Source organism: Salmo trutta, chromosome 7, assembly GCF_901001165.1.
Source record: "Salmo trutta chromosome 7, fSalTru1.1, whole genome shotgun sequence".
Lineage (NCBI taxonomy): Eukaryota > Metazoa > Chordata > Actinopteri > Salmoniformes > Salmonidae > Salmo > Salmo trutta.
This window is the reverse complement of record NC_042963.1, coordinates 19,343,453-19,370,660: the sequence shown is the minus strand read 5'-3', so window position 1 is coordinate 19,370,660 and position 27,208 is coordinate 19,343,453. Positions and strand designations below refer to the sequence as shown.

At 41.7% G+C, this 27,208-nt stretch overlaps 1 protein-coding gene across 2 annotated transcripts in view; it reads left to right on the top strand.

The window, feature by feature from the left end:
- The window catches only part of LOC115197061 (transcription factor SOX-6-like), a 141,341-nt gene that overhangs the window by 47,892 nt on the left and 66,241 nt on the right, over positions 1-27,208 (top strand). For both annotated transcript variants that reach the window (XM_029758231.1, XM_029758230.1), the window contains exons 3-4: positions 14,506-14,725; positions 17,157-17,367. In XM_029758231.1, coding sequence (XP_029614091.1) covers positions 14,507-14,725; positions 17,157-17,367 — 430 coding nt within the window. In that variant the 5' untranslated portion in view covers position 14,506. The remainder of the gene's footprint in view (positions 1-14,505; positions 14,726-17,156; positions 17,368-27,208) is intronic.

The window sequence follows — 27,208 nt, the reverse complement described above, 5'->3', positions numbered from 1 at the left end:
ATGGGAAATATTTTGATGAAACAAGCCCTTGAGACTTTGCTGATGTTGATGGTGATTTCAGGTTTTAGCCCTATGTGAATAAAAAGGCTATGATTAGCTAAATTAGCGCCTAAGGCCTTCCTTTCCCTACACAATGTCCGTGGCAACATGGGACAATGGCTACCTTGTGTAGGATGGATTGTTTTACCATTTTAATATTTACTGTACACCTCTCAAAACCAGGCAGGATTTAAGTGTTTTGTGTGTGTGTGTGTGTGTGGGTGTGTTTGTGGGGGTAGATCTATCTGTGTTGTATTTGAGGGTGTGTGTGTGTGTGTTTGTCTGTCTGTACTGTATGTCTATGCTAACAAATCTAAATGTGTGTCTGTGCCAGCCTTTTGCCTGATACCCCATAATAAACCTTTAACGTGCCCCACAGACAGACAGACAGACAGTGTGGTGGAGGCGGGGGCAGCAGCGCGGGACGGGGGCCATACCATGTCCTGGCCTGGTGGGGGGATACCTCTGAGGATTAGCTTGCATTCTGACAGCTGGCCATGCCAAGGGAACACTGCTGACGTGCCTGCAACCCGACAACAACTGCTCTGGGAGGGGAGAAAACAACAGTTTAAGGGGCTAAGGGCTCTTCTCTGATTGCTACCCCAGCATTCCCTGACCTCCCTCCCCTCCTCCACTGCCCTCAAGTCATCCAAGCGCTATTCTAACTCTGCTTACATACACCATTAGTGAATTTGCACCATCATCTACTCTCGCTCTCTCCTCTCCGTCTGCGTTTTAGTCTGTGACTGGTGATGAAGAGGGACTCTGTTTGGAACCTGAGCTTGTTTCCCTGTGAGTCTCCTCTCCCCTGTAAGAAAGTGTGTGAGACACCTCTTCTTGGTAGAAAGCAGTGCCCTGTTCTAACGCTATGGGCCCGTATTCACTCTAGCCCTGATTTTTCTACCCGTAGTATGCATTTATGTCTTGGACTGTCAGACTAGTTCTGTAGCAAGGTACTTTAAACACACATCGGTCTCCCCAATGGCTCTCCGTTGTGTATCATGTTCCCTGCAAAGCCTGTGACGCTCCTCGCGTCAAACTATTCATTCCCAAACTAAGTTCATTATTTACTGTATAAAAACTAAAACAAATTTACAACGTCTCGAATCGGAGAGCCGAGTTAAATCGGGCGACCATCTGCGGACGTTATGCTTTCACGCTATTCAATAATTTAATGAAGATTTTTTTGTTGTTTATCTCCAGTCAGTAAGAAGTTTTGTGGTGAATAATACAGATGTTTGACACAAACGGACTTAGGAGTGTCATCGTGTTATTTTCTTCATGGAGAACGAAGCGAGCGGAGAGCTAGGAGACAGCCTGGGACTACAATGGTGTATTCCCAATCCAGTGAAGACTTGTCGTCAGACTTAATCTAGGATTTTGAGGTTTAGGTGCCTCTAGAGCTATCGAAAAGCCTGCTGTTTGTATGCTTGTTACAGATTATCTCAGTACTATTAGATGTACCCGTAACATGGATTTGGCTCCGGGCTAATGTACAGAGTGTGGTGAAAAAGTGTAACCGTCGCTGTAGTATCACCATTGACCTTAAATTTGTGTTGTCATGGTCATGTAATGCTTGTGTTTTCCACATAGGCTATACAAATAACAACACAAAGCCATAACCTGATTTAACTCAGCTGCAGTGAGAATAACTGATTTAACTCAGCAGCAGTGAGAATGAACATATTTCCACTTCAGTTATCTGTTGCCCTCTCTTGACTGAGTGGGATGTGGGTCCTCTGTGGCCCTCTGTGGTCCTGAATGATACATAGGGGGGTGTGTGTGTGAGAGTGTGCGCATGTCTGATGACAACAAATGCAAAATGCACCACATAACACCTTTGATTTAGCTTCACAATGAACACTTGGTGAATATTTTAACTTTAGGGAGATGTCTAATGATTTGTTGAAGCTCACTTTGTCTGGTCTTTAGCCTCGGGGCTAATGCAGTCTCTCTGAAACGTGTGTGGAGGCAGCTGTTGCAATCGCACGCTGACGGCCTCCCGATCACTGTCTATACTCACGCTCTCGTCTCTGTATCAGCCGCTAGCCCAAATTGAATTGGCTAATCACACATTTACCATTCTACCACATTATAGTACAGACTCTGGTATTACTCGAATCAAATAATCACCGTGACATTTTAGACTCTCGTTTGAAAGTGTTTTTTTTGCTAACACCACTTGGCTTCTATATTTATATAACCCGTTGGACTCATTGCATTTACATTTTGGTCGCTAGCAGACGGTCCATGAAGGTACCTCTGAGAGAAGGCAAGGCTTTTGTAGTGGTAGAGTAATAGGATTGTCCCCTGTTCGCTCCCGCTGTTAAGTTAAGGTCTCCCAACGGGCTTAAACTTGTGTAACGTACTTAATTGTGTATCCATGTGGCGTTGTGTTGAGTTTAGTTTATTAGGATTCCAATTTAGCTTCTGCACATGCAACAGCTACTCTTCCTGGGGTCCTCATAAAACATGCAAATACATAAAAATATACAGTACCGGTCAAAAGGTTTGGACACACCTAGTCATTCAAGGGTTTTTCTTTATTTTTAATATTTTTTACATTGTAGAATAATAGTGAAGACATCAAACTATGAAATAACACATATGGACTCATGTAGTAACCAAAAAAGTGTTAAACAAATCAAAATATATTTTCTATTTGAGATTCTTCAATGTAGCCACACTTTGCCTCGATGACAGCTTTGCACACTCTTGGCATTCTCTCAAATAGCTTCATGAGGAATGCTTTTCCAACAGTCTTGAAGGAGTTCCCACATATGCTGAGCACTTGTTGGCTGCTTTTCCTTCACTCTGCAGTCCAACTCATCCCAAACCATCTCAATTGGGTAGAGGTCGGGTGATTGTGGAGGCCAGGTCATCTGATGCAGCACTCCATCACTCTCCTTCTTGGTCAAATAGCCCTTACACAACCTGGAAGTGTGTTTTGGGTCATTTTCCTGTTGAAAAACAAATGATAGTCCCACTAAACGCAAACCAGATGGGATGGTGTATTGCTGCAGAATGCTGTGGTAGCCATGCTGGTTAAGTGTGCCTTAAATTCTAAATAAATCACTGACAATGTCACCAGCAAAGCACCTCCATACCATCACACTACCTCCTCCATGCTTCACGGTGGGAACCAAGCATGCGGAGATCATCCGTTCATCTACTCTGCGTCTCTCAAAGACACGGAGGTTGGAATCAAAAATCTCAAATTTGGACTCATCAGACCAAAGGACAGATTTCCACCGGTCTAATGTCCATTGCTCGTGTTTCTTGGCCCAAGCAAGTCTCTTCTTCTTATTGGTGTCCTTTAGAAGTGGTTTCTTTGCAGCAATTCGACCATGAAGGCCTGATTCACGCAGTCTCCTCTGAACCGTTGATGTTGAGATGTGTCTGTTACTTGAACTCTGTGAAGCAATTATTTGGGCTGCAATCTGAGGCTGGTAACTCTAATGAACATATCCTCTGCAGCAGAGGTAACTCTGGGTCTTCCTTTCCTGTGGCGGTCCTCATGAGAGCCAGTTTCATCATGGCGCTTGATGGTTTTTGCGACTGCATTTGAAGAATCTTTCAAAGTTCTTGAAATGTTCCATATTGACTGACCTTCATGTCTTAAAGTAATGATGGACTGTCGTTTCTCTTTGCTTATTTGAGCTGTTCTTGCCATAATATGGACAGGGTCTTTTACAAAATAGGGTTATCTTCTGTATACCACCCCTACCTTGTCACAACACAACTGATGGGCTCAAACGCATTAAGAAGGAAAGAAATTTCACAAATTAACTTTAATCAAGGCACACCTGTTAATTGAAATGCATTCCAGTTGACTACCTCATGATGCTGGTTGAGAGAATGCCAAGAGTGTGCAAAACTGTCATCAAGTCAAAGGGTGGCTACTTTGAAGAATCTCAAATATTAAATATATTTTGATTTGTTAAACACTGTTTTGGTTAGTACATGATTCCATATGCGTTTTTTCCATATGCGTTTCTACTATGTAGAAAATTGTAAAAATAAAGAAAAACCCTGCAATGAGTAGGTGTTTCCAAACTTTTCACTGATACTATATATATATATTTGTAAAACTTTAACATAAATACACACTGAACAAAAATATAAACACAACATGTAAAGTGTTGGTACCATGTTTCATGAGCTGAAATAAAAGATCCCAGGAATGTTCCATATGCACAAAAAAACATATTTTTCTAAAATGTTTGTTAACATCTAATTTGTTTACATCCCTGTTAGTGAGCATTTCTCCTTTGCCAACATAATCCATCCACCTGACAGGTGTGGCATATCAAAAAGCTGATTAAACTGCATGATCATTACACAGGTACACCTTGTGCTGGGGACAATATAAGGCAACTCTAAAATATGCAGTTTTGTCACACAAAACAATGCCACAGATGTCTCAAGTTTTGAGGGAGCGTGCAATTGGCATGCTGACTGCAGGAATGTCCACCAGAGCTGTTGCCAGATAATTGTATGTTAATCTCTGTACCATAAGCCGCCTCCAATGTTGTTTTAGAGAATTTGGCAGTACGTCCCTCCGTCCTCACAACCACAGACCACGTGAATGGCGTCGTGTGGGCGAGTGGTTTGCTGATGTCAACTTTGTGAACAGAGTGCCCAATGGTGGCGGTGAGGTTATGGTATGTGCAGGAGTAAGGTATGGACAATGAACAGAATTGCATTTAATCAATGGAAAGTTGAATGCACAGAGATTCTGTGACGAGATACTGAGGCCCATTGTCGTGCTATTCATCCTCCGCCGTCACCTCATGTTTCAGCATGATAATAATAATGCACGGCCCCATGTTGCAAGGAACTGTAAACAATTCCTGGAATCTGAAAATGTCCCAGTTCTTCCATGGCCTGCATAGTCACCTGACATGTCACCCATTGAGCATGTTTGGGATGCTCTGGATCAACGTGTATGACAGTGTGTTCCAGTATTAATATGGGACCAAATACTTTTTTACTACTTGAATAGACATATAACTGAACTTTTGATCCACTAAAATGAGGGAGTATGTACAAAAAGTGCTGTAATTTCTAAACAGTTCAACCAATATGGATGAAAATACCCTCAAAATAAAGCTGTTTGCACTTTAACCTCATAGTCATTGTATCATTTCAAATCCAAAGTGCTGGAGTATAGATCCAAAACAACAAAACATTTGTCAATGTCCCAATACTTTTGGAGCTCACTGTATATAAAAGAAAATAGTTATATATTGGAAAGACACCAAGACAACAAATATACTATTTACACACTATTTGTATATTCCTATTCTTATGTACAGTTAAATTATAGGAGAGTGATACAATATGTTTTTTATCTGTTTTTTTTAAAGCTAAACTTGCTTTTTGCCTGAGTAACCTCTGGTGGCAGAGCATTCCACCATGATATGGCTCTATACATAACTGAGTAACCTCTGGTGGCAGAGCATTCCACCATGACATGACTCTATACATAACTGAGTAACCTCTGGTGGCAGAGCATTCCACCATGACATGACTATACATAACTGAGTAACCTCTGGTAACAGAGCATTCCACCATGACATGGCTCTGTACATAACTGAGTAACCTCTGGTAGCAGAGCATTCCACCATGACTCTATACATAACTGAGTAACCTCTGGTAGCAGAGCATTCCACCATGACTCTATACATAACTGAGTAACCTCTGGTAGCAGAGCATTCCACCATGGCTCTATACATAACTGAGTAACCTCTGGTAGCAGAGCATTCCACCATGACATGGCTCTATACATAACTGAGTAACCTCTGGTAACAGAGCATTCCACCATGACATGACTCTATACATAACTGAGTAACCTCTGGTAACAGAGCATTCCACCATGACATGACTCTATACATAACTGAGTAACCTCTGGTGGCAGAGCATTCCACCATGACTCTATACATAACTGAGTAACCTCTGGTGGCAGAGCATTCCACCATGACATGACTCTATACATAACTGAGTAACCTCTGGTGGCAGAGCATTCCACCATGACATGACTCTATACATAACTGAGTAACCTCTGGTGGCAGAGCATTCCACCATGACATGACTCTATACATAACTGAGTAACCTCTGGTAACAGAGCATTCCACCATGACATGACTCTATACATAACTGAGTAACCTCTGGTAGCAGAGCATTCCACCATGACATGGCTCTATACATAACTGAGTAACCTCTGGTAGCAGAGCATTCCACCATGACATGGCTCTATACATAACTGAGTAACCTCTGGTAGTAGAGCATTCCACCATGACATGGCTCTATACATAACTGAGTAACCTCTGGTAGCAGAGCATTCCACCATGACATGGCTCTATACATAACTGAGTAACCTCTGGTAGCAGAGCATTCCACCATGACATGGCTCTATACATAACTGAGTAACCTCTGGTAGTAGAGCATTCCACCATGACATGGCTCTATACATAACTGAGTAACCTCTGGTAGCAGAGCATTCCACCATGACATGGCTCTATACATAACTGAGTAACCTCTGGTAGCAGAGCATTCCATCATGACATGGCTCTGTACATAACTGAGTAACCTCTGGTGGCAGAGCATTCCACCATGATATGGCTCTATACATAACTGAGTAACCTCTGGTGGCAGAGCATTCCACCATGACATGACTCTATACATAACTGAGTAACCTCTGGTGGCAGAGCATTCCACCATGACATGACTCTATACATAACTGAGTAACCTCTGGTGGCAGAGCATTCCACCATGACATGACTCTATACATAACTGAGTAACCTCTGGTAGTAGAGCATTCCACCATGACATGGCTCTGTACATAACTGAGTAACCTCTGGTAGTAGAGCATTCCACCATGACTCTATACATAACTGAGTAACCTCTGGTAGCAGAGCATTCCACCATGACATGGCTCTATACATAACTGAGTAACCTCTGGTAGCAGAGCATTCCACCATGACATGACTCTATACATAACTGAGTAACCTCTGGTAGCAGAGCATTCCACCATGACATGGCTCTATACATAACTGAGTAACCTCTGGTAGCAGAGCATTCCACCATGACATGGCTCTATACATAACTGAGTAACCTCTGGTAGCAGAGCATTCCACCATGACATGGCTCTATACATAACTGAGTAACCTCTGGTAGTAGAGCATTCCACCATGACATGGCTCTATACATAACTGAGTAACCTCTGGTAGCAGAGCATTCCACCATGACATGGCTCTATACATAACTGAGTAACCTCTGGTAGCAGAGCATTCCACCATGACATGGCTCTGTACATAACTGAGTAACCTCTGGTGGCAGAGCATTCCACCATGACATGGCTCTATACATAACTGAGTAACCTCTGGTAGTAGAGCATTCCACCATGACATGGCTCTATACATAACTGAGTAACCTCTGGTAGCAGAGCATTCCACCATGACATGGCTCTATACATAACTGAGTAACCTCTGGTAGTAGAGCATTCCACCATGACATGGCTCTATACATAACTGAGTAACCTCTGGTAGTAGAGCATTCCACCATGACATGGCTCTATACATAACTGAGTAACCTCTGGTGGCAGAGCATTCCACCATGACTCTATACATAACTGAGTAACCTCTGGTAACAGAGCATTCCACCATGACATGGCTCTATACATAACTGAGTAACCTCTGGTGGCAGAGCATTCCACCATGACATGGCTCTATACATAACTGAGTAACCTCTGGTAACAGAGCATTCCACAATGACATGGCTCTATATATAACTGAGTAACCTCTGGTAACAGAGCATTCCACAATGACATGGCTCTATACATAACTGAGTAACCTCTGGTAACAGAGCATTCCACAATGACATGGCTCTATACATAACATGTCTGTTCAAAGTATATGCAAATAGATTATACAAGTGGTTAGGCATTTTCAACGCACAAAATGTTTCTTAAAAAAAAATCTAGAAGAGAGGTAGTCAATTTCTCTTCAACCCTCAACAATGAAAGACTATCATGCATGTTGTTGATGTTAGTTCTGTGTGTGCAGTTAAGGGCAAGGAGTGCTGTTTTGTTTGGAGCCAGCTGCAACTTGTGTTGACTTTTGAAGCCTCTAAGGGACGTATGGGACAGTTGGGTGTGTACAGTACCAGTCCCAGACAGAGCATTATACTGCACACACAGGCCTGCACACACACACACATGGGTGTGTTCCAATGCCAAGAAAAATAAAAACGCAAGGGAGTGTTGGTCAACAAGACCCCTCCTGAATTCGGGGGGTCTGCGGTTTAGGTTCAGCCTGACTTCGGGAGAAATAGCACAGAGAGACCCCTGTATCAGAGGGCATGTGTGAGTGAGGAAAAACGAACGATTCAGTAATTAAACCTTTTCAAGGGTTCTATTCTATTTTCACTGAGATTTTCCTTTTAGAAGACTACGAATCTACATACTGGTGCCAGACCAAGGTGTCCATTTGATGTGATTCACAATTTCAGGCTATGCACACTTTTAAAACTAGAATAATACTCATAGAAAATGTGTTTTGAAATGCTGAACAACGGGATACACCGTCTCGGGTGGCATCCCTGAGGGCCGGAGCAGTTTCGTCTTTTAGATCACAATTAATAAGATAATGTGGATGGGCGGAACCTGATCCTAGATCAGCAGTCCTACTCTGAGATGATTGATACAGCCCCGGGTTTATTACAATACACATACAGCACTCTACATAGAATGTGGACTTTGCTACCAAGTATTGATTCAGTAGCCATTCACTTTCCCCTGCCACCCATCCTGCAAGCTGTCAGCTTTCAACACACTGTCGACCAGGCCCTCCATTCACTAGGGGCCAGATGAATCGGTCCTTGCGATAGGTCGGAACTCCTTTACCAATAAGGTAAATACATAGAGGTCCCATTGAAACACACTGTTGACTATACACCAACTTTCCATTGATCTATAGAATGATGAATGCAACTCCTGTGGTTTTTAAGTGTTTCATTGACCTATCACCAAATGCACAACAGTCGAGCAACTGACGTATCCGCCATACACAATATCCGCTTGCTTCACAAGTTCCTTCAATGTGTCATGAAAGTACTCCCAGTTGCATCTAATAAAATGCCACAATGCAGCGTATCTGTAGTGTTACTTGAAAGCCGCCATGCAGCTACCCAGAGAGTCACCCCATAATGGGCACAGTGCTAAAGTACATTTCCTCCAGCACCACCCCCTTCCCAGAGAAATCCATTTCCATCGCGCACTAGCGACTCCTGTGGCGGGCCGGGCGCAGTGCACGCTGACCAGGTCGCCAGGTGTACGGTGTTTCCTCCGACACATTGTTGCGGCTGGTTTCCAGGTTGGACGCGCGCTGTGTTAAGAAGCAGTGCTGCTTGGTTGGGTTGTGTTTCGGAGGACGGATGGCTCTCGACCTTCGCCTTTCCCGCGTCCGTACGGGAGTTGTAGCGATGAGACACTAACTACTAACAATTGGATACCACGAAATTGGGGAGAAAAAAGGGGCTAAAAAAAAGAAGAAAAAAAGGTTTCCCTTCACTGGAACTAAGGGGCCTAGTCCTCCTTCACCAAGCTTTACAGTTGGCACTATGCATTGGGGCAGGTAGCGTTCTCCTGGCATTTGACAAACCCAGATTTGTCCATCACTTCACTTTTGTCCTACCACTTTGCGTCTGAGCCGTTGTTGCTCCTAGACGTTTCCACTTCACAATAACACTACTTACAGTTGACCGGGGCAGGTCTAGCACGGCGAAAAATGTACGAACTGACCTGTTGGAAATGTGGCATCCTATGACGTTGCCACGTTGAAAGTCACTGAGCTCTTCAGTAAGGCCATTCTACTACTAATGTTTGTCTATGGAGATTGCATGGCCGTGAGCTCGATTTTATACGCCTGTCAGCTACGGGTGTGGCTGAAATAGCCAAATCCAATAATTTGAAGGGGTGTCCACATACTTTTGTATATCTAATGTATCTGCAACGGTTGGGCTCTTCATTGATGGCCCTCAATGTAAGCCTGAGATAATTTGAACGAAAGTGATGAAAAATTGTTGTTGTTAGATGACCATACTGTCTGTTCGAGGACTAAGCAGCAATGCATTCTTGTTATCATAGGGTTTTTTGTCCGCTTTATCTAACATAAACCAAACCGTTGCCTCACTCAATTTTACTTGGCCTGCTATTGCCAATGGAGATTGCTATTTTCTATGATTGGGTCTGGCTAATGCTAACTAACTACACACGGTCTGTTGGTCTCGTTAACACTAACAAACAGCTCAGGGTCTGTTGCGTGATGATACTATCAGTGGCAGCGAATTTATGAGGTCCAGGCATTCCAGGCCATATGAAATCTCAGTTCCAAGAAGCTAGCTAACTCTTAAGCTCCCATAAACACAGCAGGTGGCAATATTGTCAGCTAAATATAGGCCACCTTCTTTCTTCTCTCCTTTTTCCTCAACCCCCCCCAATCGATAAGCGTGTTAGCTTGGTGTGTTAGCCGCTGAAGCGTTGTAGTAAATTCGGATTGTTATCTGGAGTCAGGGGATATATGGGTCTATATGTGAACTTTTATAGTATGTCTGGCTGTCTGTCTGTCTGCCATCTCTATTCTGTTATGCAGGGGGCGTGAAAGTTCATTTTGCTAACTCTGACTGGTTCCTTACATGAAGCATTGTGATATTGTATTGAATGGCATTGGGAAATGGCGCATCCTACTGGGTTTGTTGTTGATTGTGTACAGTTTTTATGCTAGCCTATGGGCCTGGGTTCAGTGCATATTCCATATGCTTACTAACCTTTGCCTGCTCATATTTTTGTTTTATCACATGATGCACATCAGATGATGTCATAAGTGTCTCCAGATGATGTCATCAGAAACACTTATCTTTTTCTATCTTTTTAACTACAGAACATAGAACCCGACATTTTCACATTTTCACACCACATTGCGGTGGTGCTGGAGATTATGCATTTAATGTTGAAAAAGTGTGAATTTTCCCTTTTTAAATTTCAATGTAGCCTTTCTTTAACTTGGCAAGTCAGTTAAGAACAAATTCTTATTTACAATGACGCACCTACACCGGCCAAACCCAGACGACGCTGGGCCAATTGTGCGCCGCCCTATGGGACTCCCAATCACGGCCGGTTGTGATACTGCCTGTAGGGAGTGAGCATGATAGCAATACAGAGGAACACAGTAGGTGGATTTGGTGGTGTAATTAACCGATGCTATCGTCAGTGTCATGGTCAGGGCTGGCGTCAGATGTCATCTTTGCAAGGACGGCCGTGTAACATTATGCAAGGGGCCTCTCCTGTCCAAGTTTGGCTTTGCTCACAATCACACAGCCATTTCACACCCCTTTGAACGCACACACATATGCAAGCATACAGATACTCACACAAACACACACAATGCTAGTGCTGACCCTGCCCCCTCTCTCCAAGTTTCTTTTCAGCACATATGATGTATCATTTTCATTTTCTCCAGTTGACAGTTACAGAACCTCCACCTTTCCAGTGTATATGCTTCTAGACACCTGCTACTGTGAGACACCTGCTACCCTTTCCTTCCCATTTGTTCACTTTTTTTCTCAACTTTCCTCTTCCCTTCTTTCTCTGACTCTCTCTCTCTCTCTCTCTCTCTCTCTCTCTCTCTCTCTCTCTCTCTCCCTCCCATCGTATATATTTGAGTAAGGGTTGGGTTTACATGTCAGAGGGCCCAAGAGACAGAATACTTCAAAGATAAACCGTCCTGCGTGATTTATGGAGTGCTAATACTGTTCTACTTCATAGAATCTTTGGGCTTGATTGTCTTTGGCGTGAAACACAACTCTCATGTTCCCACTTTATAATCCCGTTTGGCTTGAGGTTCAATTCTCCACCCTTCTCCCCAAGTGTGCGCTTACACACTCTCTGTCATGGATTGGATATCATGTGATCGGTGTAAGCGTTACGCCATTGTTAAATCCATGACAGTAAGTGTGCAAATGTACACTTTGGGAGAAGAGTGGAGAATTGGCATGCAGCTTTTGTATTGGCAATCAACACTTAACAATAGTGTTGAAGGGGTTTGTGTGTAAAGTAATTGCAGCAAATGATTTACTGACGTGGCACGGTCAGGTGGTGGCATGAGGCTTTGCGATAGGAAATACAGGCTTACACAGAAGGCCACTTGAATCAAGCCCACTGTAACAGCCGTCGAAGGGAGTAGACCAAGGCGCAGCGTGGTTAGTGCTCATCATGTATTTATTTGATCTGAACACTGAAACAAAGAAACAGAAACCAACAGCCAAATAGTTCTGTCAGGTAAGTAATACAAAACAGAAATTAACCACCCACAAAACCCAAAGGAAAACAGGCTACCTAAGTATGGCTCCCAATCAGCGACAACGATGTACAGCTGTCCCTGATTGAGAGCCATACCAGGCCAAAACAAAGAAATACAAAACATAGAAAAAAGGACATAGAATGCCCACCCTAGTCACACCCTGACCTAACCAAAATAGAGAATAAAACCCTCTCTATGGCCAGGGCGTGACACCCACTGTATTTTCTTGATATTTCATTACTTTAACAGAACATTTCCTAAAAGTTCAAACATGGTTACATTACATTTAATTTCAAGTTTGGTAATGTTCTAGGAATGTTCTCCAACTGGTTTGACATTGGGAATATTCTCAAATAGTTCAGAGAACTGTAAGAAACAATGTTCTACTGTGTGAATTCCGGTACTTCAGCGTTAAGGTTCTTACAGGTTTCCTCATGGTTCTATTTAAAGTCATGTTGTCAAATTGTTCAGAGAGCGTTAAGAAAACATTCCATAAAAAAACACAAGAAAACTTTGGTGACAATCGGAGAACGTTCAAAGAATATTATTTAAAAACATATACATTCCATTTTCAGCATCAACCAAGCTCTCTCTATCCTCTATCTTGGTAAGTGTCTTCAGGTGTGTTGGCCACGCCCACTAATTGGCCACACCTGATCTTAATGAGTGCTTGTTTCCTTATAAAATGAGTTATTTTTGAATAGACAAAAATTGACAGCTTTATGCGTAAAAAACAATAACATTGCATGCTAGCTCCAACCTGGTGGCACAGTGGACTAATTCCATTGATACACAACAGACAATTATAGTTTTGAATATCCCTAATGCCTTTCACAATAAAAAATAAATGTGTTTGCATGATTAATGCCTAAGGAAATTAATTTCCATTTTCCTATCTGTGCTTAATCTCAAATAAACAGTCTTATTGAAACATTCAGTGAAAGTTTGTATCTTTTTGGGCGACTAATGAGAATGTCATTCTCATTGAAAGCAAGTTTAATAAGCGATAGATCTTTTCTAAGCACGCTATTTCTATGCTTCCCGTTCTTAAGTTTTGTTTTTGCGTCTTTTACTTTCGGTTTTATACACCAGCTTCAAACAACTGAAAATACACTATTTTGGGTTATTGAAAATATATTTCACAGCGGTTTAGATGGTACAGTGATTCTTTACATTATGCTTTGCTTGTTTTTGGCAGAGCGATTTCTGTTTATTGCACCTTTAACAAAGTTATTCAAAAACCTCAAAATAATCTATAAATTCCATTCTCAGAGTATTAATAAAATGTCCCAGAAAAACCTTTAAGGAACCAGAGTAAAACATTCTCAGAACCTCCATGCAACCAAAAAATAAACGTTCCCAGAACAGCTATATTTTCACTCCTGTCTCAGAACGTTTAAAAAACATACCGTTTTACCGGTCAGGAAACATATGACTTTGTTCCCACAACCAATGTGAAACCAAAAACGTACATTCCCACAACGTCCAAGGAACCACATGTGCCAGCGGGGCTGTGTAATAGATTCTCCTATCTCAAATGGGTATGGGTGTTCGCTGTGGGTGGGTGGGTGGATGTGTGTGGTGGTGGTGGGGGGTGGGGGGGGGGGGGGGCACTGGAGAAGAAGACAGAGAAACCCCTCTGCACAGCAGTGCTTTTAAATCCAGATGCTAGTTTTGGCAGGGACAACTAGTTTTATAAAAAAACAAGTGTAAAAACCACACACTAGAAAGACTTGATATGCAGTGTAGTCGGGATTGTCTTCCTAATGATGGACCTCAATACTCGACTTCTAGGAATCAGTAGGCGATGGAGTCACACCACTGATAAAACCCACATCAGAGTTTGGGTGTTTATCTCCATGCGATCTGCCATCAGCAGCATCAGCTTAATCCTGGAAGTCTTCCTGTGGTTCACAATTTCTTTCTGTCTTTCTCTTCCAGTATGAGAGCATTTTATCATCCCACCATCCACCCTGGAATTCAATTCTAGGGGTTGTTTTGGGTTTTTCCCAGCAGGTGCATATCTGTTTCAAGATTGATATACTGTAGATATGCCTGAATATCGAGGAAATTCATAAATGTTTTCCCTCTCCCTGTTTCCTTATAGAATGATGTCTTCCAAGCGAGCAACACCTCCGTTTCCCCCGGCGACAGAGGAAGAGGAAGCGATAGGTCAGGGCAGTGTGGGCTGGGCCAATGAGGACAGAGAAAGCCATGGCCAGCCAGTTACGCCCCCTCTGCACGGCAAACCCCTCCCAGAGGAGCACCAGCCAAACAGAGACAGCCAGCCTGAGTCGGACTGGGAGAGTATAGGCCCTATTCAGACAGTGAGACACACACAAACACACACACTCTCCGTCAGATTGACACACTGTCACTGAGCCCTATTACAGAGGAATCTTCCTCTTTAAGACAAATGCCTCTTGGAACAGTTTCAAGGATGTCTTAAGATGTCGCTGTTAGTCAAAGCCATCTAAAGTTCTTGGAGATCCCCCCCCCCCCCCCGCTCTGTAAGAGGAGGAGAAAACATACAGGAATAAACTTCTCGTCAGGCCACCTGTGCTAGAGTGTCTACTGATGGACAATGTGCATTTAATACCAAACAGTATGTTTGCGTCCCAAATGGCACCTTATTCCCTATATAGTGCACTACTTTTGACCAAAGCCCATAGGATCTAATGTATCAAAATTTGAATTTGTATTTTTTACTTTGAGTAAAAGTACACCCATTCAGCATCGTTCACACCCTTTTAAGCTTCATCCCCATCCATCTTTTTACTGGTTGATCCGAGCGTTCTGTCCTAACAGCAGTCTAGCACCCAAGCTAACTGGCTAGCGTTGGCTAGCTAATTACAGACACAAATGAGAGAACAGCTCACTCTGACCATTTTTACTCGTCCTAGCAGAGCTGGTTAGGCTGTTTTTATGTTGTCCAGAGTGTTGCTAACTGCAACTGTGCTGCTGGCAACAATTTGCGCTTTTTTGCCCCCGTTTACTGACACCGGCCATGTGCGAGCGAATTGACCAAATACGTCTATCAACAGCTGTTGTGTCACAGTGACATCATGAACATTCTATTGAAATGGATACTTGCATAGTGAAGTCTTTTGTTAAGACATGTAGCTAGCTAGCTAAACAATTAATCATAATCCCAACTCATAACATTACTACCCTGCATGAATCTGCAGGTAGCTAACCAACCAGCTTCAATATTAGCTAGCTAGTTAACATTAGGCTATAACTAGCAATGCAAATGGCTCTGGGATACAAATAATATTACTACACAGACATGTAACGTTAGCTAGTGAGCCAGCCAGCTAACATTAGCTAGCTAGCCAACAGTACACTTTAACTTGAAATTAAAATGACTTTCTGACAAAATTAGAAACATGTAATATCTGAAAATGTAGCTAGCTAGACTATCTTACACGTATACATGGCTGGACACTTCTCCATCTCTGTCACGGATGCCATGCTTTACTTAGTTTGAAGATGTAATCCAGAGACAGGTGTTTTCTCCATCTCTTTAGCTATTATACTCTAATTACACTGATTTCAAAACTCGGTCCTCCAGAAAGTGGAGAGCAACACTTATGCAGTTCTACTATGGGATAATTTTTTTTTAAAAGCCATGTTAGACAGGATTACCTACACATACTGACCAGCTCAAATAGACAGAAGAGTGGCAGACTGGTCCGAACTCATTATCTCAGCCAATCATGGCTAGCGGGAAGTTTGCTTTCTTTTTCTGTGGCTAAACCAACTAGGCTCGTAATTTCACAATTGTATTCATATTTACAGATGGCATAAATATTTCTTATTAAAGCACATGAAAGTTCACATGTTCCAGAAGGCATTTCTGAAAAAAAAAACGCATTTTGATTTATGCCATGTGAAGTAGTGACGCACGAAATACACCTAGTTTCCTGAAACGAGTCACATATGTTAGCTGATGGAAGTTTATTTAATGTCTCAAAAATTCATAGTCCTACAAAAAGCATGGCTGAATCACTCGGCCCAAATGGCCATAGTCAGTCCTGTGGGATTCTTGGATGTAGGGTCAGAGTTAGCTCTTTTTAACCTGAAAAGGACAGCTATCTCCATGTATGACAGTTGTAAAATGTACCTCTCACCCTTGCCCCACAGTCTATGTATGACCTGTGTCATTCTTCTGTATTGAGTTGCATTCGTCAATCACAAGATGGAGGGAGTGGATATCCGTAACCGTGTTCTTGGTACAAGCACGAAGGGGACTGTCTTTGTTGCGAAACTGCTGAGTTATGGCGTCTGTCCCAAATGGCACCCCATTCTTTATATAGTGCACTACTTTTAACCAGAGCCCTATGGGTAGTGCACTACATAGGGAATAGGAAGCCATTTGGGACATAGGTCTCAACTTGACCTTTCCCCACTGCCATGCCAGTCCCTCTGTGCGAAGGTGTCACTCTGGCTGCCAATACAGAGATTTGCAACCTGGCCCGAGTCTAAATTCTGCTGTAAGAAGATGATTGCCATGATTTAAGCAACAATTTAAACAACACCCACAGCAACAACACCCACAGGCATTAGTCTAGGGATATCAATAGAGAGGTGATGAAAAGTTAAAAGTTGTTAGAGAAATACATTGTAAGGTACACTTAACTTTGTGGTGAGTGATTAGTTGAAATAATGGCCATGAGCTACTAAAGAAAAATGAAAAAGTCCTAGTATTGTCATTCCGCTAATTCCAAAACACCCCTGTTTCATTTGTTCCTATAGGACAATGCTAGTAGCAAGGGCTGTTCCTTGAACTCCTACCGGAATAACACTATATCTCCACCAAAGCCTGAGGAGTGTTCCCAGGATTGTGTCGAGCTGCTAGGCGGATCCGCCTTCAGAACACCGGAGCGCCGCAAAGGAAGCCTGGCCGACGTGGTGGACACACTGAAACAGAAGAAACTAGTAGAGCTGACAAAGACAGAACAGGATGGTAGGAGATCTCCTATAACCCCCCCTCATCTCTATGTGTGCATGCGTGTGTGAGCTCTCTTGCACATGTGTGTGCGTGTGCTATGTGTGTGTGCATACATGCCCGCCTGCGTAAACACAGTATGTTCAGCCTTTACTTTGTGTCCATATGCTCTTCGGAGGATCTTTTGAACCTTTCAATGAGCGACAAATCCCCCCGCCAGCCATAGATCATAGATCTGTGAGAAGTGAAACCTCACATCAGGCTAGTGGTTGACTCCCATTGCATGCCCCTGCATGTGCCTATTCCCCAAAGCTATGGAGTTCTATCGACTCTCTGTACTGTTATGCTACACATTGTAATTGTCATGATATCAGAGGCCCCACTGATCTTTCGTCTTAAATGCTTCACTTTATTTATATAGTGAAGTGTAGAGTAGTGATCTCTAGAGCCGGATAGCCAAAGGCATCGCAGCTTTTTTTGCAATTTCTTCTGTACTGTAGATCAGGGTTTCTTAAACTATGGGTCGTGACCCAAAAGTGGGCCCTAAGCATGTAAGAGGCGGGTCGCAAGTTATGAGAATGCATCTACTATATAATCAAAAACAATTTCTTTTTTCATTTGGGTCAATGGAGGACGATTTGGGTCACGGGATTTTTTCATTTTGGGTCTTGAGCTGAAAAAGTTTAAGAACCCCTGCTGAAGTCTTTTGTTTACTGTGAGTGAACCGTCTTCGTGTGTGTGTGTTTTCAAGTTTCAAACTGTATTCACCACGTGCACAGGATACAACAGGTGTTAAATAGTACAGTGAAATTCTTACCTTGAGATCTCTTTCCCAACAATGCAGTGATGATGATAATAATAATATAGATAATACTTTTTTTTAAACACACACAAAAAAACACAAGAACGGCGATGTGAGTTCGAAACATGAGAATTCCAGGATATACAGGTCAGTATATCCTGTACCATATTCAATGTGTAGGGGTACTGGAGTGGTTGAGGTGGGTTTATACATTAAAAAGTGACTGGTAGTAGTGTTGCACGGTATACCGAGACTTATTAGAACATGAAAACTGTTCGGTACTAGAATTTTTGTTACTTTCGGTACTTCTAAAAGAGTTGATCCATGACGATTCATTTATCGGCGATATCGCCCTTTTAGCGTGAAAGCACTGTGCCTGCTCCACTTATCCTGCACTGGGAGTCTGGGCTGGATCATGTTAGCTCCCCACTCATGCTGCACAGAAGTTAACACACTTGAATAATGCGACACGGAATGTAGAAATGTTGAAACTGTTAATTACTGTTCTCAAAACAATGTCCATACAGCCTAGAACACTTTACAAGGCAAGAAGATACCGGTACTGCTTTATAGACTAACTGTTCTTGCTAGCTTACAACTGAAGTTATCATAAATTCACTACCCTGGTACTTTGTTTGTGATAATATGCAAGCTATAACACAAAATATGCGATTTCAAAGCTGATTGCCACCAAAACTTTATTAATTAACTTAATCGGTCTCTTGGCCTCATTACTGGTTGAAGAGACAGCGCACACTTTTATAAAATAAGCTACTTCTATGCAAATGAGGTTAATCAGTACAATAAAATAAGTCCCGAATGGAAGGGAAACAGATTGTCTTCTGTAACCCCATGAAATCAGCCAAAACAAGCTCAATAACTCAATGAATGCTCACACTCCTATTGAATATGCATTCATGTGAATAGGCCTAGGTTACATCTCGAATTACCCAGTTCATCAATAGAGATTTACCATTCAAATACATTATTAGAATTATGTTCTTATGTAGTTAGATTGGTAAATGCAAAGTCAAATTGATTGTATAATTGATTCATTAATGCATACATGGCTGTCTCTGAAAAATGTTGATGTAAAAAATGTGACCCACGGCCTCGATTCGGTCTTGTGTAGCAAAATTAGAAATTGTGTTTTTTACATTGGATAAAAGTAGAGAGCTACAAAATGGTATATCATAAACTACAGTTGAGGAACAATAGGAAAGCAATTCTGCTATGAAAGTTGATACCCTCTTAAGCCTTAGCCCCACCCATCTCTTTAAGGATTCACATGTGAGGCCATGTGCTAAACAGAGGGAGTAAGGTATTGTTGTAAACAACTAAAGATTCCAAAATTAAAAGTGGTGAAAGTAGTAGCCTACAATAAGGGAAAAACTCCAGGTAAAAATACACTTTATCTAGTCCTTGGCCTATATCCTAATCTGACTTTGAAAGTGTCCAGATACAAATATTGTATAATTATTAGATGATGCTTACCCAGACACTTGTCTTAATTGATGGGTCATGTAAAATAAATACTATAACCACACCTCAGGCACTTCTAGCTAAGTGGATGGGGCCCTATAGTCTAGACTTGCACACATGTTCATGAAATGCATTAGATGGCCGTAATCACCCCCAGACACACCTGGCTAACTTGATTGGTCATGTAATCATTCTCTTGCAAAGTGGAATATTTTGTTTAGACATGTAGCTAGCTAGCTAAACAATGAACCATAATCCCAACCCATAGCTACAGTACAAACGGATTGTCATAGCTAGCCACTATGCATGAAATGCTGGTGTATGAATCTGATGGTAGCTAAAGCTAACTAACTAACAATGTAAATGGATTTCTGAAATACCAAAAATGTATATTAATACACAGATCATACACATAACGTTAACTAGCGAGCCAGCAAGCTAATGTTCGCTAGCTAGCATGACTAACATTGTCTTTCAAAAAAGCTGTGGTAGCAAGGATTATCTACACATACTGAGCAGCTCATGTTATAGACCGACGCGTTCTGCATGGCAGAACAATCCAAAATCATGTCCAGCACATCCATTATCTCAGGCAATCATGGCTTGCGGGAAGGTTCCTTACTTTTTCTGTGACTAAACCAGCTAGGCTTGTAAATTACCCATTTTATTTGTATTTACAGATGCCATACAAGTTTGTTATTAAGGCACTTGAAAGTTCACATGATCCAGAAGGCATTTCTGCCAGAAAACGCATTTTGATTAAAAAAAAAAAAGTTAAAATGCCTCTCCTGGTGACGTGCGGCATACACCTAGCTTCTTGAAACGGGTCACACATATCAAATGTAATGATATTGAACTCAAAAGACGCCCAACAATTGAATGAAGCAGTAGCTGAGTTTCTGTCTGGATCAACTGCCATTAGAGGAATTATGATAATTGCATGGGGGCCACCATCTATATGCATCTAATCTGACCTGCATTTCACTGCATCACATGCAGTGAAATAACTTAACACATTTTTTTTTGCAGTGGTTTTGTTTTGATATTGAATATCGTGATGGTATCGAGAATCTTGATACTAAACCTGGTATCAAAGTCAAAATTATGGTATCATGACAACACTAACTGGTAGTAGGATATCCATGTAAACAGGGTTGAAAAGTGACTGATAGCAGGAATATATACAGTAATATATACAGTGCCTTCAGAAAGGATTCATACCCCTTGACTTATTCCACATTTTGTTGTGTTGGTCAGGGAGGTGACCAAGAACCCAATGACCACTCTGACAGAACTACATAGCTCATTTACTGAGATGGGAGAACCTGTTAGAAGGACAACAGTCTCTACAGCACTTCACCAATCTGTGTTTTATGGGAGAGTGGCCAGACAGATGCCGCTTCTGAGAAAATGGCCGCGTGATGGCCGGGCTAGAGTTTGCAAAAAGGCACATGAAAGACGCTGAGAGCATAAGGCAAAATATTTTGTGGTCAGATGAGACAAAAATGTTATTCTTTGGCCTGAATGCGAAGTGCTATGTCTGGAGAAAACCAGGCACAGCTCATCATCCGTCTAACACCATCCCTACCATAAAGCATGGTGGTGGCAGCGTCATGCTATGTTTATGCTTTTCAGTGGCAGGGACTGGGAGACTGATAAGGATAGAGGAACAATGAATGAAGCAAAATGCAGACAAATCCTTGATGAGAACCTGCTTCAGAGTGCAAACGACCTTAGACTGGGGTAAAGATTTACGTTCCAACAGGACAATCACCCCAAGCATACAGCCAAAGCAACGATGGAATGGCTTCAGAACAAGAATGTGAAAGTCCTTGAGTGGCCCAGCCGAAGCCCAGACTTGAATCCCATATAAAATCGGTGGAAAGATTGCTGTTCACCGCCAATCCCCATCTAACTTAACAGAGCTTGAGAAAATCTGGAAGGAAGAATGGGAGAAAATCCCCAAATCCAGATGTGCAAAGCTGATACAGACATACCAAAGATGACTCAAAGCTGTAATCAAAGGTGCTTCTACAAAGTTTGGACTCAGGTGTGAATACTTATGTAATTGAGATATTTATTTTTCAATCAATTTGCTAAAATGTCTAAAAATATGTTTTCACTTTGTCATTATGGGGTATTGTGTGTAAATGGGTGAGATTTTTAAAATATTATTAAATACATTTTGAATCCAGGCTGTAACACAACAAAATGTGGAATAAGTTAAGGGGTATGAATACTTTCTAAAGCACTGTACGTCCTGAATGGCTTGGAGCTAGCCCCAAGTGATATGCTGGGCTGTCCGCACCACTCTCTGTAGGGCCTTCCGGTTGCAAGCGGTGCAGTTGCCATATCAGACGGCGATACAACTAGTCAAGATGCTCTCAGGTGCAGCTGTAAAAGTTCCTGAGGATCTGAGGGGCTATGCCAAATTGTTTCAGCCTCCTGATGTAGAAGAGGCATTTCCATGTCTTCTTCACAACTGTTCTGGTGTGAGAGGACCATGTTAAGTCCTCAGTGATGTGGACACTGAGGAACTTCAAGCTCTTGACCCTCTCCACTGCAGCCTGTTAATGTTGTGTTGTCTGAAAACTTGATGATGGAGTTGGAGTCGTGCATGGCCACACAGTCGTGGGTAAACAAGAAGTACAGGAGAGGGCTAAGCTTACACCCTTTGGGGTTGAGGGTCAACGTGGCAGAGGAAGTGTTGCCTACTCTCAGCACCTGGTCAGCCCGTCAGGAAGTCCCGAGTCCAGTTGCAGAGGGAGGTTTTCAGTCCCAGTTTCCCGAGCTTGGTGACGATCTTGGAGGCACTATGGTGTTGAACACTGAGCTGTAGTCAATGAATAGCATTCTCACATAGGTGTTATTTTTGTCCAGGTGGGAAAGGGCAGTGTGGAGTGCAATAGATTGCATCATCTGTGAATCTGCTGGTCTGCGCATGCTCTGAGAATGCGCCCTGGAATACCGTCCAGCCCCGCAGCCTTGCGAGTTTTGGCCAGATTGAAAACTTTACTCACATTGGCCTCGGAGAGCAAGATCACCCAGTTCTCTGGGACGGCGGGTGCCCTCGTGCACGGTGTTGTTTTTGTCAAAACTTGCATAAAATGCTTTGAGTTCGCTGGTAGAGAGGCATCGTTGGATTGGTCACGACTAGGTCTACCTTTGTAATCTGTAATGGACTGTAGCCCCTGCCACATGCGTTGAGATTTGTAGCCGGTATAATAGGATTCCGCCTTGTCCCTATATTGTCCTTTTGCAGTTCATTAAATGCCAGCTTGTTGTTCTCCTGAGGTGGAATATATACAACAGTCGTGATAACAACCTCTTGGGAGGTAGAAAGATCTGCATTTTACCATCAGGTATATACCAATGGAGAGACATACCCCCTCTCCCTTTCGATTTCCCTGAATCCACTGTCCTGTCCGCATGGTGACTGGAGAATCCATCAAGTTTTCTTTCTGAGAGAGTAGATAAGATGTTTCTGAACACTTCTAAATGTAATCCTGATAATGCCATGATTAAGAAATGAATGAATCATGAATAATAATGAGTGAGATGCCATTCAGAGGCTACAACAAAACATGCTAACCTCTCACCGTTACCAATAACAGGGGAGGTTAGCATTTTGTGGGGGGGGGGGTATGATCTTTGTGCCTCTGTGACCTTCTCTCTCATCATCATTCACGATTCATTCATGATTATCCATAATCATGGTAGCATCCACATGGATGTAGAAATGTTCATAAACATCTTCTATTCGTACTTACAATAAAAGTTACTCCAAAATGGCACACGACTTTTCACCATTCAGTTCATATTGGACAAATCATAATCCAAAACACAACCAAAACAAACCTTGAATGCATCCAACAAATTTGTAGTCACAAGCTTGGTGTAGTCATTGCGTGCAAGGAATATGGGACCAAATACTAAACTGTTGACTACTTTAACACATAAAGTGCTTTTTTTTGGGGCAGATTGATGAAAATACCCTCAAATAAATAAATGAATAAATAAATAATACCCTAATATCTTAAATCTATGGTCCAAATACATATGGAGGGTGTATCAAATCAACAAATCAAAATCAAGTCAAATGTATTTGTCACATAATGTTTATGTACACGAGCAGTTTATGGTCTCACCTAGGGCTGTGGCTGTGTCGATTAATGTAAACACATTTAGCATCTCCTGGCTTCTACACATAGCCTACAAGCCACTGATACAGACCTTTGGAACATCTACATTTTAAAAAGTCTAATAAATCCATGTAATATAGCCTACACCATCACAATAAATACATTATTTATTTTAGACAGGTCTAAAGAAACATGATATTTCAGAAGAACAGAATTGCATACTCTGAGTTGTCCCTATGTTAGGCCCTGATTTGGTTATGCCATATGGCTGTGGGCTACACTAGTTCATTTAGCAGACAAGATTTGCTTAGAATTCCGTGGCATTATTTTACATTATTTTATAGTATGAAGAATACAATTGAACAAAGCAAAATAAAATAGAAAGGATATTTTCTCCAAACGATTTGAGGGAGTGAGCACATTTGGCTATTCTGTGTTGAGCGGTTAATGAAGAAATAGGCACTCCTATGTGCTTAATTTAAAGTTATTCATGTAACTTTAGTTGTTCTGCAAACGTTGGGCTATATGTTTTGATTTTTAATACATTGTAAGGCTGCATGATGCGACTAATGATGATTTGAAAAAAGTCGCTTGAAGGGCATGAGCTCTGCTTAGTTTTTTTTGCGCAGGCTGTACACACTACATCAGTCTCTCATTCACATTTTGAGGAGCACTTGATAATGCCTCTAATTTCCCCTTTGTGTGGCCATAATGCACCCTAAAAAAATCCATGCCTTTTGCAGCCCTTCTCCCTGAGTGCTGTTTGCTCCGAAGCACCTCTCATCTCACTCACACGGCTTTCCAACACGTGATCGTGTCTTTCTCACAGGCTACAAGTGAAGACAGACACATCAGGGACGCAACTGCGGGCGTCCTTATCCAATTCCGAGGTGCATATTGAAGATATTGGAAGAACTGTCCATATTTACTTTTCGTCAGCCAATAAGATGAGTAGGCCTAATGAACAGCAAAGCACTAGCCTTTGTCAATCTACTATCCCCCATTGTACAAAAGTTTACCTACTCTATTCTGTGCGAGAAATAAATATTCCAAACATACTCTGGGACAGTTGTGGGATGCGATAGATCCCAAATGAATACAACCACTAGCATCCCAAAAGCTTTTTTACACAATGCGGCTGACGCAACAGATCAGAACATTTAGCTTAAAATGTTGATAAAATATTAGGCTATTTCTTCACATTGTAAGCACAGCAATGCGCACGCGGCAGTAGCCTATAATGTTCCGTCAGCGGAAAACACCATTATCAAGAGTGACCGTAAATGCGATTATGCATGTAATGCTTTTGTGATAAAGCTGCATTTTTATTGTTAAAATTATCTTCCCCAAACTTGAAACTCACGCACTGCTTATGTATGCCAGTTAGGCTCTACACCACTGGTAAAGCAGGTGAATGTGCTTAACTTTGAAGTTATTTGGCCACTTTAGTTGTGATACAAACCTTATCAAAACATTTATAGGCCTATGGGCTAGGATACATGAGGTGTGCGACTAAGATCAGAAAATGTCACAAAAAAAAGGCATTGTTTCTTGCCTTAAACTTGGCATCATTCACAAGTGATTATATAGTGATAATATATAATTCACAAGTGATAGGCTAATATTGTCAACCATCAGACTATTCTTGATTTAATCTTGTCTTTACATATACTAAATAATATATGTGTGGAATTGCATAGCCTATAGAAATGTTGGTCCACATGAGCTCATGGGCTCTCATGAAGTGTGTGATTAGATTTTCGATCACATTTGCATTGACGTCAGAGTGATTCGAGGTACAATAGAGTGCTGAGTACCAGGCAGTTAGCAAGTTTGGTAGGCTACTAATGACCATCAGCAGCATCAGAGCTTGGAGAAGCCTAATTACTTTGACTAGATGGTCACGTGGAATTTGACTCAAGACCGCCGGTGTGGCGGTAATACGGTCACCGCAACAGCCCTAGTCACGTACACAGTTTACGGCAGGTATAAAAGGTGCAGGGGAACGCTTATGTGCTATCTACCTCAACAATGCAGTACATTCATCAATAATCAAGTCAAAAATAACAAGTACTAGAAGTAATAGAAGAAGTCATATGCAATGTAATAATGGACTGTATTTATCAATATAAAGTGGGTAGTGAAGTCAATAGTATATATTAGAACAGCAGCGTTGGCTGTGTGTGTGTTTGTGTGTGTGTGTGTGTGTTTATGGGTGTGTGTGTGTATGGGTAATATATTTTAATACTCGAAAAAGTAGTTAACAGAATTCTATGTGTAAAATTAAATGAATTCATATAATCAAAACACTAATGGTGAAATACAATGGTGAAATATACAGTAACGGTACGTTGTTAATGAATAAAAATACAGGCCTATTGTTTCACTCCTAATTAGTATGACTGTAGTCCCCAGGGACCCACCAGTCACATTGATCGTACTGAGAGCACTTAGCCAAGGCAAAATGAATTAGAAAAACCAATAACCCAAACACTGTGTTGTAGATTAGGATTCAACCATCCATTGGCTACAACTAACATCTTTCTGTTTTAGCTCCCTTTTTGAAGTTTCAGATCACGATGACATGAATTACAGCGATGATGACTCAGGGCACTGTACTGTAACATTTAGAATTTCAGTCCTTCACTCGTATATTAAATATTGTTAATGATGTTGTATTTACATTTTTGCCATTTGACCACTCCCATTGAGCTTAAAAGTTGGGTTCATTTCATTCAATGTGTTTGGCTAAAGAGAGCAGGAGATCAATAAATCACTAAGGCTGAGAGATGGATGTAGTCCCTTCTAAATGAATGCATTGATTGGCTCTGAGAACTCTCTCCACAAAGTCAAATGCAGCCATAAACATATAGATCTAGATTGATGTGGATTGAAGTGCTGCTATTTACCGATCTCTTTACAGAACCCCATTTCTCGAACTACTGTACTTTTGTTTCCTTTTTTTAATATATATTTTTTGCTTTTTGAAGGGTTCTCTTTTAAGAACAACTTTTCATCATTTTAGGCACCTACGCTACCGTTCAAAAGTTTGGGGTCACTTAGAAGTGTCCATGTTTTTGCAATTTTTTTGTCCATTAAAATAACATCAAATTGATCAGAAATACAGGGTAGACATTGTTAATGTTGTAAATGACTATTGTAGCTGGAAATGGCTGATTTTTAATGGAATATCTATATAGGCCTACAGAGGTCCATTATCAGCAACCATCACTCCTGCAAAACACCAGTCTCAACGTTAACAGTGAAGAGGCGACTCCGGATGCTGGCCTTCTAGGCAGAGTTGCACAGAAAAGCCATATCTCAGACTGGCCAATGAAAAGAAAATATTAAGATGGGCAAAAGAACACAGACACTGGACAGAGGAACTCTGCCTAGAAGGCCAGCATCCCGGAGTTGCCTCTTCACTGTTGAC